This window comes from Coregonus lavaretus, assembly GCF_964263955.1.
Source record: "Coregonus lavaretus genome assembly, chromosome: 26".
Lineage (NCBI taxonomy): Eukaryota > Metazoa > Chordata > Actinopteri > Salmoniformes > Salmonidae > Coregonus > Coregonus lavaretus.
In genome coordinates, this window is record NC_140013.1 from 6,830,271 (window position 1) to 6,853,065 (window position 22,795).

The following is a 22,795-nucleotide window of genomic DNA, read 5'->3' on the forward strand; positions in this document are numbered from 1 at the left end:
GTATGCTGAACAAAAATATAAACGCAACGATTTCAAAGATTTTACTGAGTTACAGTTCATATAAGGAAATCAGTCAATTGAAATTAATTAGGCCCTAATCTATGGATTTTACATGACTTGGAATACAGACATGCATCTGTTGGTCAAAGATACCTTTTTTTTTTAATGGGGCGTGGATCAGAAAACCAGTCAGTACTTGGTGTGACCACCATTTGCCTCATGCAGCGCAACACATCTCCTTTGCAGAGAGTTGATCAGGTTGTTGATTGTGGAATGTTGTCCCACTCCTCTTCAATGGCTGTGCAAAGTTGCTGGATATTGGCGGGAACTGGAACACGCTGTCATACACATCGATCCAGAACATCCCAAATAAGCGCAATGGGTGACACGTCTGCGTATGAAGGCCATGGAATAACTGGGACATTTTCAGCTTCCAGGAACTGTGTACAGATCCTTGTGACATGGGGCTGTGCATTATCATGCTGAAACATGAGGTGATGGCGGCAGATGAATGGCATGACAATGGGCCTTGGGATCTCGTCACGGTATCTCTGTTCATTCAAATTGCCATCGATAAAATGCAATTAAGTTCGTTGGGTGTTTATATTTTTGTTCAGTAGTTAGCTGATACGTTAAAACCCTATCGAGGCTTTGTAAAACCTGTCAGGTGGGGACTGCGCCTTTAAAAAAAGCCCTTGCCTCGTCACTGTCAACGAAAACCCGGAACCAAAAAAAGCAAGTTGTGTTGCGCTAACAGTGGATTCGATTACTTCAGTTGGGTGAGAGGCTATGGGAGTTACAAACCATGTCAGTTGCTGCAATACTGCATCTACCTATTGAAATAACAGCCGAAATCAGTCGTATGATATTTGAGAACAAAGGATTTTTAGATAAGGAAGAGTAGCCTAACCATCGATAGATTCATGATATCGATATGTTCAACTCCAATGAAGCAAACCTAAGGACGACACTAGACTGATCGGAGACAAATCATAAAAGTCCTTATTGAAAGATGGGTTTGGCAAGTAGAAGTACATGTTACCATGAAAGGGTAGAGTATAATTTGTATAAATGCCAAGGGAGACAGGCTTAGGGTAGCCTAGAGGCTATTATTTAGGAGTCGAAGTAGGGCGTTGCAAATACAAACTATTACAATACTATTATAATAAAGAAATGTGCAACGTATGGTGCAGTGCTGCGAGAACTTCAAAATAAGACGCTAAGCAGAATTGCGGCCTCTATCTAACCCTATAATAGGTGCAGTTTCACAACAAGTTCAGTTCGCGGACTGACACGTAGCTGTAGATAGGGCCAACAGGGAACGAGCAGCTGCGGTCAGTTTCAGCTATAGAGATACTGGTCTTTTTCGTTCTAGCCCTGGTTTTTAGAAAGCTTTGTTATGTCGAGAACTAGTCGACGGTACAAGCCTTTGCAGGTGAATAATGGTGCTGTCCCTGGTTGCAACTCGGTTCGAATGCCCCGTGCTCGGGTACTGGTCTTCTGTCTCTTGGGTGTGCTGACTCTTGCTATGGTGTTGGGGTTATATTTGTCCAACGACACAAGCAGCAACCGCAACAACAGAATCCCCGTCGTAGATTTGGCAAAAGACAGGGTAAGGAACTAAACTCAATCATTTACTGTACTATTTACAGTTGCGGGAGTGATTTGTTGTTCAAGTACAGTTGGCACACTGAGAATGGTATCACTGAGGGCTTCAGTGATTTGAGGTTTGTTATTGAGTGTTCTATTCCAGTTGTTCATCTCTTGCTCTCTCTCTACCACTCACCCACTCATTCCTCTGCTTCTCCAGTTATCCCATAAGGTCAGTAAGTCTTCTCCATCCCAGGTGCGGCGGCTGGTGTCCCAGGTAGACGGGACACGCCTGTGGGAGACTCACCTTAGGCCCATCCTCATAGAGAGACTGCCAGGAACCCTGGGCAGCCAGGCTGTACGCCAGGTGAGTGGATCAGATAGACTAGGTGACAATTTATATTTATATATATATATTTTTTTTAACCTTTATTTAACTAGGTAAAATTCAGTTAAGAACAAATTCTTATTTACAATGATGGCCTACACCGGCCAAACCCGGACGACGCTGGGCCAATTGTGTGCCGCCCTATGGGACTCCCAATCACGGCCGGTTGTGATACAGCCTGGAATCGAACCAGGGAGTCTGTAGTGACGCCTCAAGCACTGAGATGCAGTGCCTTAGACCGCTGCGCCACTCAGGAGCCCAATGATGATACATTTCTATGGTGTGTTTCTCACAGTACTCCTGTAGGAAAGAGTATATCATTTCCAGTTAAAGATCAAACGAAATGCCTCTAGTTCACACCCTTTTCTCATGTCTTTCTCTCAGCACATCTCCTCCACCTTATCATCCCTCTCCGCTGGCTGGACAGTAGAACTCGACTCTTTCCTGTCACCAACGCCTCGGGGTCAGGTCACCTTCTCCAACATCATCGCGACCCTTGATCCCGGGGCCCCTCGCAGGCTGCTGCTGACCTGCCACTACGACTCCAAGGTCCTGCCACCGGACCCCCGCGTCCCAGAGAGGGTGTTCCTGGGGGCCAGCGACTCAGCGGTGCCTTGTGCCATGATCCTGGAGCTGGCTTCTGCCTTGGACGCCCAGCTCAAAGCTCTCAATCAGCAGGTACCATGTCCATCAATTTATTTCCAGGGACTGCATTTTATATCTATTTATACATTTAGTCAGTATAGGAGGTTTTGTTGAGATAAACAGTAAAATGTTCAAAGCAGACCTGTCCCAAGTTGGCAGCAAACAAAATGCAGTAGCATTGTGTTATCAGGCATTGTGGTCACAACCATACGTGTCTGATTTCCCTGGGGACAGAATAATGTTGTTGTTTTTTTACATAGAATGGGCAGGATTATCATGTCAAGGCCAGCAGGCAGTTTACTATGATACACAGAATAAAATACTGCAATGGAAAGAACAAAGAGAGTTGGTGAGGGAGAAAGAGAGCGAGGTGAGATGCTGCATTTCTCTCCCTACTCTCTATCCCCTCCTCTCTCTCTGCAGTGTAGAGTATAAAGTGCTGACTGTAGCCTTGCAGAGAGCAGCCCTGTTTTTAGCAGAAGACTCCTCTGTTTAGCAGTGTCCCCCCAGAGACTGAATTTGGAAGTCAGAAATACACACAACCACACACAGCCAAACTGCGACATCACTGCAGTCCTCACACAAAAAGGAAAATCAACTGCAAGAGTGATGTTGTTGCTGGGAAATGAGAATTGAGATGTGATGAAATGACGTTGCCTTTACTTGGCTACCAGTTCACCAGTTGGCACAGAACAGAAATTCTCACCACTTTCTCCATCTTCTGCTATTAAACACTACCTCCTCCCTCTCTCTCTGTAGGCATCTGCTGTAACCCTCCAGCTAGTGTTTTTTGACGGAGAGGAGTCGTTTGAGGAGTGGACAGCCACAGACTCTCTCTACGGATCAAGGCACCTGGCAGAGCGCATGGCACACACACCCCACCCACTAGGCTCCACACACACCAACCTGCTGCAGGCTGTGGTAAGACACGTGTGTGTGTGTGTGTGTCTTAAAATATGGCATATCCACTCACTCTCACCTCTCCCTCCATTTTTAGGACCTCTTTGTTCTACTGGACCTGCTTGGTGGTCCAGACCCTTTGATTGTAAATCACTTTGACAACACTGCCCGCTGGTTTGACCGTCTCATCGCTGCAGGTAACATGCACACCCCAGGGAGGGTCTGTTCCCTTATTGTCATTGTCTTTCTGTGCTTTAACTCTCCTCCATCCATCTCTCTCTCTCAGAGAAGAGGCTGCACAGGCAGGGTCTGTTGACCTCTCACCCCTCTGAGCAGACCTACTTCAGGAAGGACGTGTACCTAGGCCCTGTGCAGGACGACCACATCCCCTTCCTACGTAAAGGTGAGTGAGAGGGTGTGCTCATACACAAACTGACATACTATCACGACACTACTTCGCCTCGGCTGATGGAATTAGGATTTTAAGAAATAATTGAAATCCTGCATTTCTGATTATTTCACACCAACTCAGGTGTTCCTGTGCTTCATGTCATTGCCACCCCCTTCCCCCCATTCTGGCACACGCTGGATGACACGGAGGAGAACATGCACCGGCCCACAGTGGAGAACCTCACCAAGGTTCTGGCTGTGTTCCTGGCTGAGTACCTGGGTTTCTAACCACAGCTGGACCCGCCATTGGACTGGTCCCATAAACCAGAACCAACAGATTACCTGGACACCTTTTTAACCACAGTGTAGGAAATACACAGACAGGGGATTGGGGGAGGTTTTGCCCTGACGTTGCAAAAACCTAGGAGAGATAGATGTTCCTCTATCACTGGACAGGTTCCATCCACCGAATCCAACACTCATAGACACATTGATCTGAGAGCAGAACTACCATGACGTTACACTGCTGGAAGTAGGCAGCTTGTATCACAGAAAACAATTGATGGTACACGTTCATGAAAAAGAACTGGAAGAGGCCTTTCTGTGAATTTTTATATTCTAATTGACTGTTTTAAGTCTTAAGGAAAAAGACAAAGCTAACCTAATCCTTAATTTATGCTATATGATCATCGGTTGTGATTTTCCAACACTTGATTTCATGCAATAAGGTCACTGAGCCGACATTTAAGGTTATATTCACGGAGCATGGCAGTGAACGAAAACTTGAAAAAAAGTAATTAAAATGATTGTCAATGCCTTTTGGTTTTTTACTATTACTGTATATCTTCTGTATGCATTACCTCTCCCCAAGAGGTTTCAGGCCTGTCTTGATTTAGCCATGGAGATATATTTAATCTGTCTCATTTAGCACATCATACCAGAGTGCTGATTTCAAAAACAGCTGAATCAGAAAAGGTGAATGTTCATACACATTATGGTGTAGTCCAGGTGCTGGGTGAAATAAGCTGTATTAAAAATACAGCTGAATCAGTAACGTCAGTCAGAATCGAATAGGCCAGATTGCCTTTGTGGCAGGCAGGCAGCTTTATTGGTCCAGTGGAGAATATGTGAATCCATGTACACACACTGGATGTTGTTTCAGCTCAGTGAATAGGAATCTCAGAGCCGTCCCTATGGGACATACAGAAAGAAGACTACAGTGGGAGAGGCTGTGTGCTTGTCTTGGCTGCACTAACATTTGGCCGTGGTTTCTCTCAGCCACAACCTGGGTCGTGTTCAGTAAGCATGATATGGGAGCACATTTTTATAAACACATTGTTTATTCCCAAATGCTTCAAATGCTTGTCAATGTTTGGTCTGATGACAAATTTCTGTTTTCAATTAAACTATTTAAAAAAAATTTTGCTTTAGTTTTTTGAGTTGATTTAACACAACCTACAATTTTTGGTACAGGGTGTTACGAAACTACAGAGGTAAGTTACTAAAAAGATTGAATGTTCTTACATTTCTGGCTAGACAAGTGAATATTATTGCCTATGAAGGGAACATACTATACATGATGGCTCAGGTAGTGAAGAGATTCAGAGTTGTCCCCCACCCATATGGCTTAGAGGTGGGGGCTGTGAGGGGCAGGAGAAGAGGGGACTGGGGCTGCCTGGAGGTGAAAGTCCATTGTCAGAGGAGGGATAGGCCTTTGGGTATGCTGCTCCTGGGGTTCTGTTGGAGTCAAGAGGTGGTCCATGACCTTCCTGTTCCCTGAGAGGAGAGAGAGCACATGTCAGTTCCCTGGCTGTGCCAGAAGAGGGCAGTGGTAGTCCATTGCAAAGCTGTTAGCAAGATGAGATGTAGTGCAGTCCTAAAGCATAAACGGGGGATTGACTGCCAGACAAACTATAGAAATTACAGGCGGGATGAACATTTAAAAACTCCTTTAGAACTATTTCTCATTAAACGTATTAGGAGAGCAGAGAAAGTGAAGACTCACCCGGTAGTACCGTGAGCTGCTCGGTCCCGTTGCCGTCTGTTCTTGAACCAGTTGCTCACCTGGGTGGCTGTGAGACCGGTGGCGGCCGCAAGCGCTCGTTTCTCACGTGGTGAAGGGTAGGGTTTACGGTAATACCAATCCCGCAGCACACTCCGGGATTTCTCCTGTAAAGAGGAACATTAACCTTAGATTTATGAAACAAGTAGGTTAATGATTTAAAGTTCATGGTAGCAGTAAGAGGCCTCTGCTCCTCATTTCCTGTCCTTCATCTGCACTGATGTGAGGGAGTTTACATCCATCATATTGCTTTGACCGGTCCTGTGAAGACAGGTGTTCAGTGCATTTGAAGCAGACGGAGTAAGACACTTTAGACTGTTGAGATCCAGGTAGAAAGTCACTTTTGTCTTGACATACCCCATCTTGGACTCCACAAGGGCCTTTCTATCCTCATCTTTTCTGTCTATTCTAAACTCAGATGTGACACCTAATACATTATAGACAGCTTCATCATGGACCAGGGCCCTAGGGACATTTTGTTTTACAAGAAGCAAAAATGCTCTGAGGCAGTATAATATTAAATATAGTATTAATATCAACTCAAACAAACCTAGTAGATTTAATTCACTGTACCTTGAAGCAGTAGCTTGTCTCCTCTCCATCCCAGATGGTTCTTGGTAGGGGAAATTTACGGCGTACGCGGTACTTCCCCACAGCCCCAAGGGGGCGCCCTCTCTGGCACTCGGCCTCCAGGTAGTGGGCCCTCAGCCAGAGCTGCTGCAGCAGGGGGTGGCTGCAATTGGAGAAGGGGAAGCCCTCCAGGAGAGTGTAGAGGTCCGAGAAGCGCCCCAGATGGAAAGCCACGGCAGCCCGCGCCTTCAGGATGCTCTCTAGACCCCCCAGGCAAGAGGAGGAAGAGGGAGGAAGAGTACGGAGGAAGTCAGTCAAGCGCTCCATGCGTCCGCTCTGCAGAAGGACCTCGCACATACACGCCACCTGTTCTGCCGAGAAGACCATCGCCATTGGAGATGGAGCCCACACACGCCAAGAGAGGTCAAAGGTTAGTTGGCCTACCTCTGTGACCTTTTACGACTCTCTCAGTGAAGGGAAATGTTTTAGAGATAGCTTTGAGTCTGTAGAGAATGTCAGCTGCTGTCGGGTGAATAAATCTGTATGAATGTGTGTGAACTTGTGTGTGTATATCCTTATCCATACCTTGTCCCCGCCCTGGCAATGTTGAACTCACATGTAACCTGAGAGCATGGGGGTTACAAAAACAGTCACACACACACACACCTGTACTCTCAGTTGTGTACCCATTCATCCAGAGAGAAAGCATGAGTGTGTTGTTCAAACAAGAGTATTTAAATCTAATTTACTAACCAAATTGCAAAAGCGCTTCTAGCGTGATTTGGTAGTGTAGGCACTCCTCAATAGTTTGTTCCCATGACCCATAAAAATCTCACGGAGATTTAAATAGAGAAGCATTCACATACACAAAATCGTCCAAAACAAAAATGTATTCCAAATGTAGTTTATTAGAATATCACAAAACTGTATATAAAAAATAAAATACCTTTAAGTACAAAACCAACCTCTCAAAAGAGGACAAAACAGATGTATTAAGAAATCAAATAATCCCTTTACTCGCTATTAAAAAGTACATCTCTTTGGATAACTCAGCTGGAGGTTGTGTGTGTGCACGTGTCTTTGTGTGTGTGAGAGATTGTGCACAAACTCCTGCACTGGACACAAACAGCCTTTGGAGCACCACACACTAAAAGAGAAAAACCACTACATGTAGACAAGGGTTGGGCTCATGGATACAAAAAACAAACACACATACATAAACACACATTCCTTTAGCCTCAAACTCATGCACAGTATCGTATGGAAAAACCGCTCAGAACCAACCAGAAATGTCCAAACACCGATAAAAACAACTTGCAACATTCCTTTGGCAAGTGAATGCTACAGGTATTAACATCCTATTCAGATTGTAAGTGTATAATATAATTTGAGAAGTGATGATTATCATTATCTACACATATTGAGACTGTACAACCAGCCATCCTCTGGGAAGGTCCATTGATGCTTTTTCCTGTGTCCATTTTCCTGCTAATTTCTTCACTCAAAGTATTCAAAGTTACTACTAGAAAATGATTGATACATGCTTTAAATACACATAGAAAATAAACAAACACACAAATATAAACACATACAGCTGGGAGTGACACTGAAGAGTAGCGTTGATGTACCATTGGCCAGAGAACTAATTGCCATCTGTGCTGTGGTTATGTAGAGTGAGTATTGTAAGTTTATGGAGAGAACATCTGCACCAAGTCTCGCTGGATACCATTCCATTCTAGGAGACCTGTCGCCTGCTCTCAGGGCTTCATGACTCACTGTTGCTGATAACAGGATAGACAGAGGCGCTCTGAAACGTATCCAGCTGCTTCGACCTATCTCGTCCTTTCAGATCAGTGAGTGCAATTCGTCAACAACAGAGAGAAGGCAGCAGGTTTTCAGAATAGAATCTGGCCATCACCAAAGACGTAAACATGACACGGACAAAATGTGCAAAAAGTACAATGAGGAGGGAGTTCTCAATGGTGATTATATCATGGTAGGGGTTAGTGATGCTAAATGAGCAACTGCCGTGCAACAAAGAGTATCATATTACGTTTCTCTAGAGTTCAAGAGGGATAAGGGTTATTACGAAACTCATATTCAACATCAATGTGGGAAGTCAATGGTGCTTAACTTTGTGAAGAGTAGAACACATTCTTCACTTTGAAGATACAAAGGCAAGAAAACAGCAGCAACTGGATTATAAAGGCACTTACTAGGTCTAGCTCAAACCCATACAAGTAATATAAAAACACCAAAAAAAAAATCATTCAGACGCAATATACAATGTAGTGTAGGATTGTGGCGCATTCAACTGCAAATTTCCAACAATGTGATCAAGCAGAGATTGTAGTGTACGCCCATTAGATTTCATAGTGTATAAAAACTCAGTCTTTAATAAAGCTTGGTCTATCCCAATTGGTCATATTTACAGAGGAACATGAATTGATTGCATAGAATAAAATAGTTATTTAAAAACATCCCAGGTGACTCCATTTCCTCCTACAGACCTCAGATGTGACAGCGCTTAGCATGTATGCCAACCTGTAGTTAAATGATGAGCCTGAACCCTTGATGCTGTGACACTGCTGACCAGTTTTGACAGAGAGGAGTACACAGTCCATCGCCCTTGTAGTACAAATAGTCTTGGCTGAAATGGACGTCTGTGCATAAAAGTAGCAGAATGTCCTTACAAATAAACTTTGTGCAGAGCAAAAAAGAACCAAGCCTTGCGTGGAGTTTTAGGACCTTTACTCCCACAGTTGACTCAGCAGATGGGCTCCTCCATTTTGGCTCGGACTGGATTTTGTGACACAGGAAGGGCTCTAGGCTTATGGGAGGCAGATGAGGACAGTATAGGAGTGCTAGAATTGTGGAGACCAAGCAGTAGACCGTTGTGTAACAGAAATCAGGGAATAGGCTAGCCTGTATGCAAGGCCATCCTCCAGGTCATTCCATGTTGCATACAATCAGCTTATCCCATGATGGTTTATCCAAAGGATCATCGGCAGAGAATATATTTAGTCAGCGCACCTTTCTCATACGAGTCAAAGCCTGTCCACTCCTCAATGCAATCCTATCCAGGGGAGCACTGAGGTTGGACAAACAAAACCTCCCAGATTGTTCCGTAACTTGTAGTCTTGCTGACTGACTGCGTTTATGGTGGTGTGGGCTGGTGGGACTGGATTACAGCCCCAACTCATCATCCACAGGGACTGATTGTAGCTGGGTGAGGATCTTGGGGTCTCCATCCATCTCCTCTGGGTCCCCCAATGGCGACCCCCTGTCCACATCCTGTTCCGGAGAGGGGCTGCCCATTAACAGGGCCTCGCCTCCAGGTAGATCCAGCAGAGGCGGGTCCTCGGGTAGATCTCCCTTCCCACGGATGTCAAACATAGTCAGGCTGGCGGAGGTGGAGAGGGGGGCGGGGCTCCAGATGATCTGGGAGAGCTGAGTGGTGGGGGTCACGCCGCTGCACATAGGGCTGAGGGAGAGCATGCTCTCGGGGGTGAGGGCATTGGGAGGGGTGTGGGTGGCAGAGAGGTCTAGGGTGTGTGGGGAGGTGGTGGAGAGGGGCTGGTTGGTGGGGACACCCGTCTCAGGAGTGCAGTAGAGCGGAGAGGAGTTGATGAAGCAGAGTGGGGACGTCTGGAGGGTGTTGGAGGTTGGGACGGAGGTGGACACTGGGAGAAGGGTAGGTGCAGGGTGGATGACAGGGTTGAGGCTGAGTCCAGGGCCTACTCCGTTGGTTGGGTGGGTAGAAGCCTCAGGGATGGGTTTCATGGGCAGGCTGCCAAACTGGATGCCAGCTGGGATAGTTAGGATCAGCTTGCCGTTCTGGTAACTCAGGATGGGGCTTCCACCATAGAGGAGATTCCCTACAGGACAGAGGAGAGGTGGAAGTGGAGAGGAATTAGTAGGGAAGTAGTGGTGGAAAATATTTTTTGTTAGCAGTTCATCACCAACATTGACATACAGTGGGGAAAAAAAGTATTTAGTCAGCCACCAATTGTGCAAGTTCTCCCACTTAAAAAGATGAGAGAGGCCTGTAATTTTCATCATAGGTACAGTGAGGGAAGAAAGTATTTGATCCCCTGCTGATTTTGTACGTTTGCCCACTGACAAAGACATGATCAGTCTATAATTTTAATGATAGGTTTATTTGAACAGTGAGAGACAGAATAACAACAAAAAAATCCAGAAAAACGCATGTCAAAAATGTTATAAATGTATTTGCATTTTAATGAGGGAAATAAGTATTTGACCCCTCTGCAAAACATGACTTAGTATTTGGTGGCAAAACCCTTGGTGGCAATCACAGAGGTCAGATGTTTCTTGTAGTTGGTCACCAGGTTTGCACACATCTCAGGAGGGATTTTGTTCCACTCCTCTTTGCAGATCTTCTCCAAGTCATAAAGGTTTCGAGGCTGACGTTTGGCAACTCGAACCTTCAGCTCCCTCCACAGATTTTCTATGTGATTAAGGTCTGGAGACTGGCTAGGCCACTCCAGGAACTTAATGTGCTTCTTCTTGAGCCACTCCTTTGTTGCCTTGGCCGTGTGTTTTGGGACATTGTCATGCTGGAATACCATTCCTCAACCCATTTTCAATGCCCTGGCTGAGGGAAGGAGGTTCTCACCCAAGATTTGACGGTACATGGCCCCGTCCATCGTCCCTTTGATGCGGTGAAGTTGTCCTGTCCCCAAAGCATAATGTTTCCACCTCCATGTTTGACAGTGGGGATGGTGTTCTTGGGGTCATAGGCAGCATTCCTCCACCTCCAAACACGGCGAGTTGAGTTGATGCCAAAGAGCTCCATTTTGGTCTCATCTGATCTCATCTGATCATACAGCACCCAGTTCTCCTCTGAATCATTCAGATGTTCATTGGAAAACTTCAGACGGCCCTGTATATGTGCTTTCTTGAGCAGGAGGACCTTGCGGGCGCTGCAGGATTTCGGTCCTTCACGGCGTAGTGTGTTACCAATTGTTTTCTTGGTGACTATGGTCCCAGCTGCCTTGAGATCATTGACAAGATCCTCCCGTGTAGTTCTGGGTTGATTCCTCACCGTTCTCATGATCATTGCAACTCCATGAGGTGAGATCTTGCATGGAGCCCCAGGCCGAGGGAGATTGACAGTTATTTTGTGCTTCTTCCATTTGCGAATAATTGCACCAACTGTTGTCACCTTCTCACCAAGCTGCTTGCCGATGGTCTTGTAGCCCATTCCAGCCTTGTGTAGGTCTACAATCTTGTCCCTGACATCCTTGGAGAGCTCTTTGGTCTAGGCCATGGTGGAGAGTTTGGAACCTGATTGATTGATTGCTTCTGTGGACAGGTGTCTTTTATACAGGTAACAAGCTGAGATTAGGAGCACTCCCTTTAAGAGTGTGCTCCTAATCAGCTCGTTACCTGTCTAAAAGACACCTGGGAGCCAGAAATCTTTCTGATTGAGAGGGGGTCAAATACTTATTTCCCTCATTAAAATGCAAATCAATTTATAACATATTTGACGTTTTTCAGGATTTTTTTGTTGTTATTCTGTCTCTCACTGTTCAAATAAACCTACCATTAAAATTATAGACTGATCATTTCTTTGTCAGTGGGCAAACATATAAAATCAGCAAGGGATCAAATACTTTTTTCCCCTCACTGTACACGTCAACTATGACAGACAAATTGAGGAAAAAATATCCAGAAAATCACATTGTAGGATTTTTAATGAATTTATTTGCAAATTATGGTGGAAAATAAGTATTTGGTCACCTACAAACAAGATTTCTGGCTCTCACAGACCTGTAACTTCTTCTTTAAGAGGCTCCTCTGTCTTCCACTCGTTACCTGTATTAATGGCACCTGTTTGAACTTGTTATCAGTATAAAAGACACCTGTCCACAACCTCAAACAGTCACACTCCAAACTCCACTATGGCCAAGACCAAAGAGCTGTCAAAGGACACCAGAAACAAAATTGTAGACCTGCACCAGGCTGGGAAGACTGAATCTGCAATAGGTAAGCAGCTTGGTTTGAAGAAATCAACTGTGGGAGCAATTATTAGGAAATGGAAGACATACAAGACCACTGATAATCTCCCTCGATCTGGGGCTCCACGCAAGATCTCACACCGTGGGGTCAAAATGATCACAAGAACGGTGAGCAAAAATCCCAGAACCACACGGGGGGACCTAGTGAATGACCTGTAGAGAGCTGGGACCAAAGTAACAAAGCCTACCATCAGTAACACACTACGCCGCCAGGGACTCAAATCCTGCAGTGGCAGACGTGTCCCCCTGCTTAAGCCAGTACATGTCCAGGCCCGTCTGAAGTTTGCTAGAGTGCATTTGGATGATACAGAAGAGGATTGGGAGAATGTCATATGGTCAGATGAAACCAAAATATAACTTTTTGGTAAAAACTCAACTCGTCGTGTTTGGAGGACAAAGAATGCTGAGTTGCATCCAAAGAACACCATACCTACTGTGAAGCATGGGGGTGGAAACATCATGCTTTGGGGCTGTTTTTCTGCAAAGGGACCAGGACGACTGATCCGTGTAAAGGAAAGAATGAATGGGGCCATGTATCGTGAGATTTTGAGTGAAAACCTCCTTCCATCAGCAAGGGCATTGAAGATGAAACCTGGCTGGGTCTTTCAGCATGACAATGATCCCAAACACACCGCCCGGACAACGAAGGAGTGGCTTCGTAAGAAGCATTTCAAGGTCCTGGAGTGGCCTAGCCAGTCTCCAGATCTCAACCCCATAGAAAATCTTTGGAGGGAGTTCAAAGTCCGTGTTGCCCAGCGACAGCCCCAAAACATCACTGCTCTAGAGGAGATCTGCATGGAGGAATGGGCCAAAATACCAGCAACAGTGTGTGAAAACCTTGTGAAGACTTACAGAAAACGTTTAACCTGTGTCATTGCCAACAAAGGGTATATAACAAAGTATTGAGAAACTTTTGTTATTGACCAAATACTTATTTTCCACCATAATTTGAATCATACTACACTGGCTCTGACGCTCGTCGGATGTGGCAGGGCTTGAAAACTATTACAGACTACAAAGGGAAGCACAGCCGCGAGCTGCCCAGTGACACAAGCCTACCAGACGAGCTAAACCACTTCTATGCTCGCTTCGAGGCAAGCAACACTGAAGCATGCACGAGAGCACCAGCTGTTCCGGACGACTATGTGATCACGCTCTCCGTAGCCGATGTGAGTAAGACTTTTAAGCAGGTCAACATTCACAAGGCCGCAGGGCCAGACGGATTACCAGGACGTGTACTCCGAGCATGTGCTGACCAACTGGCAAGTGTCTTCACTGACATTTTCAACATGTCCCTGACTGAGTCTGTAATACCAACATGTTTCAAGCAGACCACCATAGTCCCCGTGCCCAAGAACTCTAAGACAACCTGCCTAAATGACTACCGACCCGTAGCACTGACGTCTGTAGCCATGAAGTGCTTTGAAAGACTGGTCATGGCTCACATCAACAGCATAATCCCAGAAACCCTAGACCCACTCCAATTTGCATACCGCCCCAACAGATCCACAGATGATGCAATCTCTATCGCACTCCACACTGCCCTTTCCCACCTGGACAAGAGGAACACCTACGTGAGAATGCTATTCATTGACTACAGCTCAGCATTCAACACCATAGTGCCCTCTAAGCTCATCACTAAGCTAAGGATCCTGGGACTAAACACCTCCCTCTGCAACTGGATCCTGGACTTCCTGACGGGCCGCCCCCAGGTGGTAAGGGTAGGTAACAACACATCTGCCACACTGATCCTCAACACGGGGGCCCCTCAGGGGTGCGTGCTCAGTCCCCTCCTGTACTCTCTGTTCACCCATGACTGCATGGCCAGGCACGACTCCAACATCATCATTAAGTTTGCCGACGACACAACAGTGGTAGGCCTGATCACCGACAACGATGAGACAGCCTATAGGGAGGAGGTCAGAGATCTGGCCGTGTGGTGCCAGGACAACAACCTCTCCCTCAACGTGACCAAGACAAAGGAGATGATTGTGGACTACAGGAAAAAAAAGAGGACTGAGCACGCCCCCATTCTCATCGACGGGGCTGAAGTGGAACAGGTTGAGAGCTTCAAGTTCCTTGGTGTCCACATCACCAACGAACTATCATGGTCCAAACACACCAAGACAGTCGTGAAGAGGGCACGACAAAGCCTATTCCCCCTCAGGAGACTAAAAAGATTTGGCATGGGTCCTCAGATCCTCAAAAAATTCTACAGCTGCACCATCGAGAGCATCCTGACTGGTTGCATCACCGCCTGGTATGGCAACTGCTTGGCCTCTGACCGCAAGGCACTACAGAGGGTAGTGCGTACGGCCCAGTACATCACTGGGGCAAAGCTCCCTGCCATCCAGGACCTCTATACCAGGCGGTGTCAGAGGAAGGCCCTCAAAATTGTCAAAGACTCCAGCCACCCTAGTCATAGACTGTTCTCTCTGCTACCGCACGGCAAGCGGTACCGGAGTGCCAAGTCTAGGTCCAAAAGACTTCTCAACAGCTTCTACCCCCAAGCCATAAGACTCCTGAACAGCTAATCATGGCTACCCGGACTATTTGCACTGCCCCCCCACCCCATCCTTTTTACGCTGCTGCTACTCTGTTAAGTATTTATGCATAGTCACTTTAACTCTACCCACATGTACATATTACCTCAACTACCTCAACTAGCCGGTGCCCCCGCACATTGACCATGCAACGGTACCCCCCTGTATATATAGCCTCCCTACTGTCACTTTATTTTACTGTATATATAGCCTCCCTACTGTCACTTTATTTTACTTCTGCTCTTTTTTTCTCAACACTTTTTTGTTGTTGTTTTATTCTTACTTGTTTGTTTAAAATAAATACACTGTTGGTTAAGGGCTGTAAGTAAGCATTTCACTGTAATGTCTGCACCTGTTGTATTCGGCGCATGTGACCAATAAAATTTGATTTGATTTGATTTGATTTGATTTAATTTGCAAATAAATTCATAAAAAATCCTACAATGTGATTTTCTGGAGAAAAAAAATCTCATTTTGTCTGTCATAGTTGACGTGTACCTATGATGAAAATGACAGGCCTCTCATCTTTTTAAGTGGGAGAACTTGCACAATTGCTGACTAAATACTTTTTGTCCCCCATTGTAGCTACATTTTCCCTAAAAAGCAAATGCCTCAGTAACATGTCAAGACACACGGAGAAGACTTATTGCCGATAGCACAGTAGGAGGCCATTCTCTTGCTAGACCAAAAGACACCTCCTGTTGCGTACCGACCTGGTTCCGACGAACCTGACGTTTCTTCACGACAACTTGAATCTGAGCCAATCAGAGAGCACGAACCCCCTGTAGGGGAGCCGAAAAGGCAACTATGGGTAGCTGCAGCCCAATATGCCAACTGGAGTATGGGCGAGTGGATGTGTCGAAAGGAGTGGGTGTATGGAAAGCGAATCAGATAATTGGGCAGATTTGTTGCCACTAAAGACCATTTTGCGTGGCTGATTGGGCTGCACGACGAGTCGATAAGACGGCGTCCAGTGCACCGGTGTTGTATGCCTGCCGACCTGAGACCTGCATGTGATATCACAGTCGTGTCACCAGCGGTAGCTAACATGGCCATTTCTTTCCCTCCCATTATTTTATTTTAAGTAGGATAGCAACCTACACAAGAAATAACTAATATTGATAACCAGCTAGATGTCACCTCGATACATACAGTCTAAGTCAGGTGTATTCAACTCTTACCCTACTAGGTCTGGAGCCTGCTGGTTCTGTTCTACCTGATAATTAATTGCACACACCTGATGTCCCAGGTCTAAATCTGTCCCCGATTAGAGGGGAGCAATGAAAACATGCAGTGGAACTGGCTTTGAGGTCCAGAGTTGAGTTTGAAGGGTCTAGGTAATGGGGAGGGCATGAACAGCAACAACACTGGGACACAGTGCCCTTCGCTCCCGCTTGACAAGCATTACTGTCCGGCAACGGCGTGGGAAGTAACTACCTAGTATCAGGGTGACAGTCACAGTAAGCACACAACAGTACACCCATCATCAGTACTTTTAATAGAAAAGAAACTATCGTCAGTTAGAACTGAAAATGTACAATTCTTTCTGTAAAACGAACAGTGAAATACGACTCAGATTCATCCTTTGGCTTCAAAACAGAAGTCCAAACTCTCGCAATATCGTAGCTCAATGTACGGTAGTTGTGAGGTAAGAAACTGAAGAAGAAAAAACACCACTCAATCAAAACTGTCTAACCTATAGCAGAGCACTTGACACATCCACTCCTTTCCACACGCCCACTACTTTCCTTGACACACCCACTCACCCATACTCCAGTCGCCATATTGGGATGCAGCTACCACCTTCTCCGAAAAGGAGTGTCAACAGAAGACAAAAAAAAGGGAAAAAGGCACTTTTCCCAGTAACATCCATCCCACGTTAGCTTGCTAACTGCGCCAGGCAGTCACACAACACTTCATATGAAACACATTGGGTGGTAAGTGCAGCACAATTCACATAACACTAGATGCTTTATCTAGCTAGCCTTTTATCATGACTCTCAGTTCCATTACATTACACATAAGGGTCTTTGGACAAAGGCGTCTTCTGTACGGGGGAGTTTTGTTAAGAGCCCCGACACTCAATCTGAACATTAACACTCGTCACTTGTGGTACGGTTTTGGAAGCATAAGGACCTTATCTTTCATATCGGTGTGAAATAATTTTCAAAAAACAAAAGATTAAATTGATACATAACTTGATAGGGTTAGAGTTAGTGTTCCCACACAGCCATATCTCCATGTTATGCTTGTTTACGAAGACAAGAGGCGACCACCTGTGCTTATTAGCTATCTAGCATGCTCCGAACACCTGTGTGTAAGCGTAACTCGGGAAGTGTAGCAGAAATTACATTGTCAGATGGAGGCACCCCTAGCTGTATGGATCAGTGCAAAACTGCTACTGTATCTTTTTTATTTGAAGGATTTTTTCTCGCTGATGAAATATAAAGGGCCATATGTTTCGAAAAGCCGTATTACAAGCGATGATTATTGACGTTTCTAAACGTTAAAACACAGTATCGGAATTGTAGTTCACAAGGTATTCGTGGGCGAACCGTACAGGACTTCCTGTAGCTCAGTTGGTAGAGCATGGCGCTTGCAACGCCAGGGTTGTGGGTTCGATTCCCACGGGGGCCAGTATGAAAAATGTATGCACTCACTAACTGTAAGTCGCTCTGGATAAGAACGTCTGCTAACTGACTAAAATGTCAAAATGTATGGCTGAAAACTGTGCGGAGAATGCAGAATGCCGCCTAGAGTTTGTGAGCTAGCCATCTAGCAAGATGATGAATAAATAATTGTATTCACTCTCCATTATCCCATACTGTCAGTGCCAGTTCCCTTGCTAGCTAAAGTTAGCATCACCATTTGCCAGTTAGCACAACAAAGCAAGCTAGCTACTCCACTGACTCTTGGCAGCTAACAGTCAACTGCTCCATTCAAAAACAAATCAATTTTGATTTAAATACCTATAATGTTGCTAGCTACTCAAGTTATCTAGTTGTGGCCATCTGGCTAGTAACAACATGGGCTTACTACAAATTCTAGCTAGCTAACAACAACATTAGCACAGCTTGCTAGTTAGCTAACATTAGCTATCAGGCAAAAGCCAAGCAAAGCTTAAAAAAGCTACTGCCACCTTGTGGTCTGGAGTATTTTAACGATCGGATCAGCGGTTGATCTGTATGATGTGAACAACAAAAAGTTGACTGCTGACAGAGGTGCTAAGTACCTATCGGCAGTCAGTCTTCTCAGTGTGTCCGAGCCTTAAGTTACCTTGTGAGGTGGAGGGGAGCTGAATGACCCCAGAGTTGAGGAGCTGGACACCAGGAGCCATGCTGGTTGGAGGGCCTACAGTCTGGAGAGGTCCCAGCTGATTTATCCTGAAGGGCCCCTGAGTCATCACACCTCCAGGGGCCGAGGTTAGGATCTGGAAGGCCCCTCCAGATCCAGATAGAGAAGGGGTGGCTGGGCCCACCTGAGGGAAGGAGAGTTGTCCCGTGGAGGAGACAGGCACCAGCTGGGGCAGGGAGAGGGGAACCAACTGGGCTGGGGTTGTCTCTTTGGACTGAGAGACGGGAACCACTTGGGTAGGGGAGGAGATGATCTGATGATGGCCTAGAGGGGACTGGATCTGGGTCAGAGTGGGGATGGTAGCTGAGGTCTGGTCACCCAGCTGGAGTGTGAGTCCCTGGGGGAGCTGTCCGTTGGGGAGCTGGGACAGGGAGAGGATGGTGGTTCCCTCTCCCAACGTAGAGGAACTAGTATGATGCTGGGGGAGGGGTTGGGCGAGGCGGGGGGCGATGTTCAGAGTCTGGTGGCCCTGGAACTGGGAGAGGGTGCCCTGGGGGAGAGAGGAGGTGAGGGGGGACACAGGGACTAACTGCGGACACTGGGACACCTGGCCTCCAGGGGTGTGTTGGACCAGTTGGGAGACGGGGACACCCTGGATGGAGGGCACCACCTGAGGCAGGGAGAAGACCTGTGGGGTGGAGTAGCTGTAGGAGGACACCACCTGGCAGATGGAGCTGGAGGGGGTGAGTTGAGAACCAGCCGTGGCAAACACCACATACTCCCCCTGCTGGCTGGGGAGGCCCACTACAGGGCTGGAGATGACCACGCCCGGGGAGGACATAGACACCGGGAGGGTGAGGGTGTCGGAGAGGCGGCCATTTTGAGTCAGAACCAGGGAGGGGGGGGAGGTGGGGGAGAATGTTGAGGGGGAAGACAAGGAGGAAGAGGAGGGGGAAGGAGAGACTGTCTGGATGTCCTCTGCTTTGAGAATAATCCCCTCTGGGACATTGATGAAGTCCAGGGTGGGGATGGTTGAGGGGTTCGTAAGGCTAACATTGTCCGTCTTAAGATCCTCTGTCAGTGGGAGGGAGATGGCAGAGCTGGGCTGGGCCTCCATGGCCGTAACCCCCTGGCTCTCCAGACCCATATCCTGCTCAACCTCACTGCTCTTGGATAAGACCTGCGCTCCATTGAAGAGCAGAGGCGAGTTAGCCGATATGGGGCTGAGGGTAACCGTGTGACCATCGCTCAGGGTCAGCCCATTGATGATGACCCCACCCCCTGCCCCGGAGATCAAGGAGCCCCCGTTGAGGAGTAAGGGGTGGGAGGAGGTGAGGAACCCACCAGCCCCGTTGAGGAAGATCTGGCCTCCAGTGCTGCAGGGGGTGCCAGAGAGGGAGATGATGGCGGCTGTGGAGCCCACAATGTCCTCTGGTTTGTCTGAGATGTCATCACCCTCTTCGTCTGTGCTGTGGTTGCCATCGGACTCACTGAGAAAACACAGGAGAGGAGGGGAGGAGCAGAGGAGAAAGATAGGGTGAGTGAACCGTAGGGGGAGTGAGACAATGAACAGAGACAGCGTATTGGAAGAAGAAGGGAGAGTAGAGGGCAATGATTGCATGATAGATGGAATAGAAAAGAGGAGAAAGGGATGAGAATGTTGGAGGAGAAAGGGATGAGAATGTTACAATACACATAACATATGGTAGGTCAATAACAGTCAGTGACAATCTCCTTTGATCCTATGGTTTACACAGTATGTGATGTGTATGTCCTCAACTATCCTGGTGCACTGAAGCAGTGTGGTTAACACAGAACAATGGACAACTGATTTACTGTCCCCAGCCACCACAGCCCCTGGAGGTAAAATAAAGACTGGACTGCATGGGGGATGATCGGCATTCTCTTTATCTCTCCACACACACACCTTTCCTCTCTACACATGGGAATAAATTACATCAACAACTGACACATGGAAAACCCAATTTCCTGTGTAGCTTTGATGTATTTGTATTTAAGCTGCCAACTTCCCTCTCCAAAACGAGTGTACTGTAGCCTATAGTCCTACAGTAAAAAATAAAATAAACGAGTGTTGGGTTTTTAAATGTACACAGGAGAGCTGAAGATATTTTTAAGGTTTTAAATCTAATATTTCCTCCTTTTGATTCCCAACACCCACACAATTTCCTCTCTCTTCCCTTGGTCTCTGTTCTCTCCCGCTCTCCCAGCCCTGAAGGGCCTCCAGAGCGCGCAGAGGTCCGTCGGGAGACTTTGCGGTGCAGGATTTCAGGAAACTTGAGCCACAATGGGCGCCCGGATCTCACATTTCACAACAAAGCAACATGCTCTTGCTCCCAGTCGTGCTCTCTAAGACGTGTGGCGTTATCACTGTCAAAGAGTTCATGCGCAGATTGATGTAGTTACTGCAGGGATTGATGACATTTGATTGAAATATGTTGAACATGAACCATACAGTTGAGACAAACCACAGTCGAGCCCATGATTTAGAAAAGTCTGCATTACATAAAACATGTTTGGAGCACTAAAATAATATTGCAGCTGACAGATCCATATATGTAACAATTGGTTACAATCTTAGGCTCCTTTCTAGTGCTCACTCCTACCCATCTGATCAGGAGAATTTCGGTGAACATTGTTTATTTGTGTCAAATTAAATCAACAATAGCTTAGAACAGAGTTTGTGCCGTGTGCAGCGGCTATATTTACTCCCATAGTCTGCCTGCTTCTCTAACAACAAACAACTCTGCAAATGACACTGTACATATAAGCAATTGTGTTTATTATAAGAGGAAACATATTGACATTGATCTTAGACATGCAATCGTGTATGAAACATTGTTTAGAGAAAGGTTTTAATGGGGTGTGTGGTTACAAATGTAGAAAGGAATGCATAGCCTACCTTTTGCTGTTGGTGCCGGACGGGGTTCGGTCTCTCTGCCGTCGGTTCTTGAACCAATTGCTGACTTGCGTGAGGGAGAGTCCAGTCACTTTGGCCAAGTTTTTCTTCTCGTCTGGAGTGGGGTACCTGTTGCTTTTGTAACACTCTTTCAGTGCATTGCGAGACTTCTCCTTGAAACAATACACAGTCTCCTCTCCATCCCAGATTGTTTTCGGCAGGGGAAACTTCTTCCGAAGCCGATACTTGTCCACGGCGCCCAGGCTACGACCTCGGGACCTCTCCGCCTCCTTGTAGCGCGCCTGCAAGTAGAGGTCCTGCAGGAACCCATGGTTGCTCGGGTGGAAGTCGTGGCTTTCCAATATTGCGTACAGCTCCTTGAATTCTTCCCGGTGGAAAGCGACCACTGCCTGGGCCTTGAGCAGCGTCTCGTTGCCACGTAGCAGCTCGGCCGAAGGAGGGATGGTTGATAGGAATCTCCACAGGCGATCCACATTGCCCGCCTGTAGAAGGGCTTCGCACAGACATGCTACTTGATCCGTCGAAAAGCTGAGCGCCGAGTTCTGGAACGTTTTTAGCAATTGTTCAGAAACTTCATCCGGATCTGCCTCCTCTTTTACCGGAGCGGCCTCTTGGGTAGACTCCTCCGTGCTATTCTCAGATTGTTCTGCAGACTCCAAAGACAAGGAAGCCATTTTTAGTTTAACTTTTTTCTTTTAGTTCCTCCTCCCTCCCCTGCGCGCTCTCTCTCTCCCTCCCATTCTCTGTGGACGAGTGTCTGCCACAGCTACACGCGTCACACACGCCCCTATCCTCGTCAATCTCCCATTTGAAGATTCATTATAGCACTGCCTGTTCAATACTTTTTATTAGGCTGCTGGTAGATACATGTCATTGTTTAATTCAAGATTGAATAACCACATTATTTTGTTGAAAATTTGATGTTATTATCAGATTGTAGTAAATAGTCCTACTGCCTTTTTAAAATTTCAGTAAACACTTTTCAGCCTGTCTACTGAGGATCAGGACTTGCTAGGGCCAGGCGATGTGGTGGGTAAGTATTCCAGATGAGATGATGTATAGTATAACTTCACATGTACAGTGCATTCGGAAAGTATTTAGACCCCTTCACATTTCCCCCGTTTTGTTACGTTACAGCCTTATTCTAAAATGTGTTAAATATATATTTTTCTCATCAATCTACACACAATACCCCATAATGACAAAGCGAAAACAGGTTTTTAGAAATGTTAGCAAATGTATTTAAAAAAACAAACAGAAATACCATATTTACATACGTTTTCAGACCCTTTGCTATGAGACTCGAAATTGAGCTCAGGGACGGTGGCGACCCGTCATTCAGGGCAGGTGGTTGAGACCTACATTTTTAGCACAAAAAATAAAATACAACTTTTTTGGGGGGGGTTGCCTGTTTTGCATGTTATTTTGGCA

General features: G+C 46.3%; 3 protein-coding genes across 4 annotated transcripts; 1 reads left to right on the top strand and 2 right to left on the bottom strand.

The window, feature by feature from the left end:
* Positions 1-711: 711 nt before the first annotated feature.
* Positions 712-4,967, top strand: LOC311101908 (glutaminyl-peptide cyclotransferase-like protein). Of its 2 annotated transcripts, none has more exons than XM_084143149.1 (7): positions 712-1,612; positions 1,811-1,957; positions 2,363-2,656; positions 3,383-3,544; positions 3,621-3,720; positions 3,810-3,926; positions 4,056-4,967. In XM_084143149.1, exons 1-7 carry the CDS (start codon positions 1,400-1,402, stop codon positions 4,199-4,201), a joined length of 1,179 nt encoding a protein of 392 aa, XP_083999275.1. In that variant the 5' UTR covers positions 712-1,399; the 3' UTR covers positions 4,202-4,967. The 2 variants fall into 2 exon arrangements, with proteins under 2 accessions (XP_083999275.1, XP_083999276.1); XM_084143150.1 differs by having other exon boundaries at positions 759-1,612; positions 1,847-1,957.
* A 547-nt stretch (positions 4,968-5,514) lies between these two features.
* LOC311101578 (homeobox protein six1a-like) lies at positions 5,515-6,938 on the bottom strand (the record flags this gene model as incomplete). Its single annotated transcript, XM_084142706.1, has 3 exons — positions 5,515-5,689; positions 5,919-6,082; positions 6,549-6,938. The coding sequence occupies 3 exons, from the start codon at positions 6,936-6,938 to the stop codon at positions 5,515-5,517; spliced, it is 729 nt and encodes a 242-aa protein (XP_083998832.1).
* Positions 6,939-9,731: 2,793 nt separating this feature from the next.
* Positions 9,732-22,066, bottom strand: LOC311101666 (uncharacterized protein; the record flags this gene model as incomplete). The annotated part of the gene is made up of 3 exons (XM_084142813.1): positions 21,347-22,066; positions 18,409-19,916; positions 9,732-10,423 (listed from the first exon to the last, which is right to left on the bottom strand). Exons 1-3 carry the CDS (start codon positions 22,036-22,038, stop codon positions 9,732-9,734), a joined length of 2,892 nt encoding a protein of 963 aa, XP_083998939.1. The 5' UTR covers positions 22,039-22,066.
* Between the last annotated feature and the right edge of the window lie 729 nt (positions 22,067-22,795).

What these genes read in the sequence shown, in the direction of transcription:
- LOC311101908 (XM_084143149.1), top strand. Translation starts at nt 1,400, where the DNA reads ATGTCGAGAACTAGTCGACGGTACAAGCCTTTGCAGGTGAATAATGGT. An exon ending in TAGATTTGGCAAAAGACAGG is followed by an intron (nt 1,613 to 1,810) that starts GTAAGGAACTAA and finishes CTGCTTCTCCAG; the next exon opens with TTATCCCATAAGGTCAGTAA. An exon ending in TCAAAGCTCTCAATCAGCAG is followed by an intron (nt 2,657 to 3,382) that starts GTACCATGTCCA and finishes CTCTCTCTGTAG; the next exon opens with GCATCTGCTGTAACCCTCCA.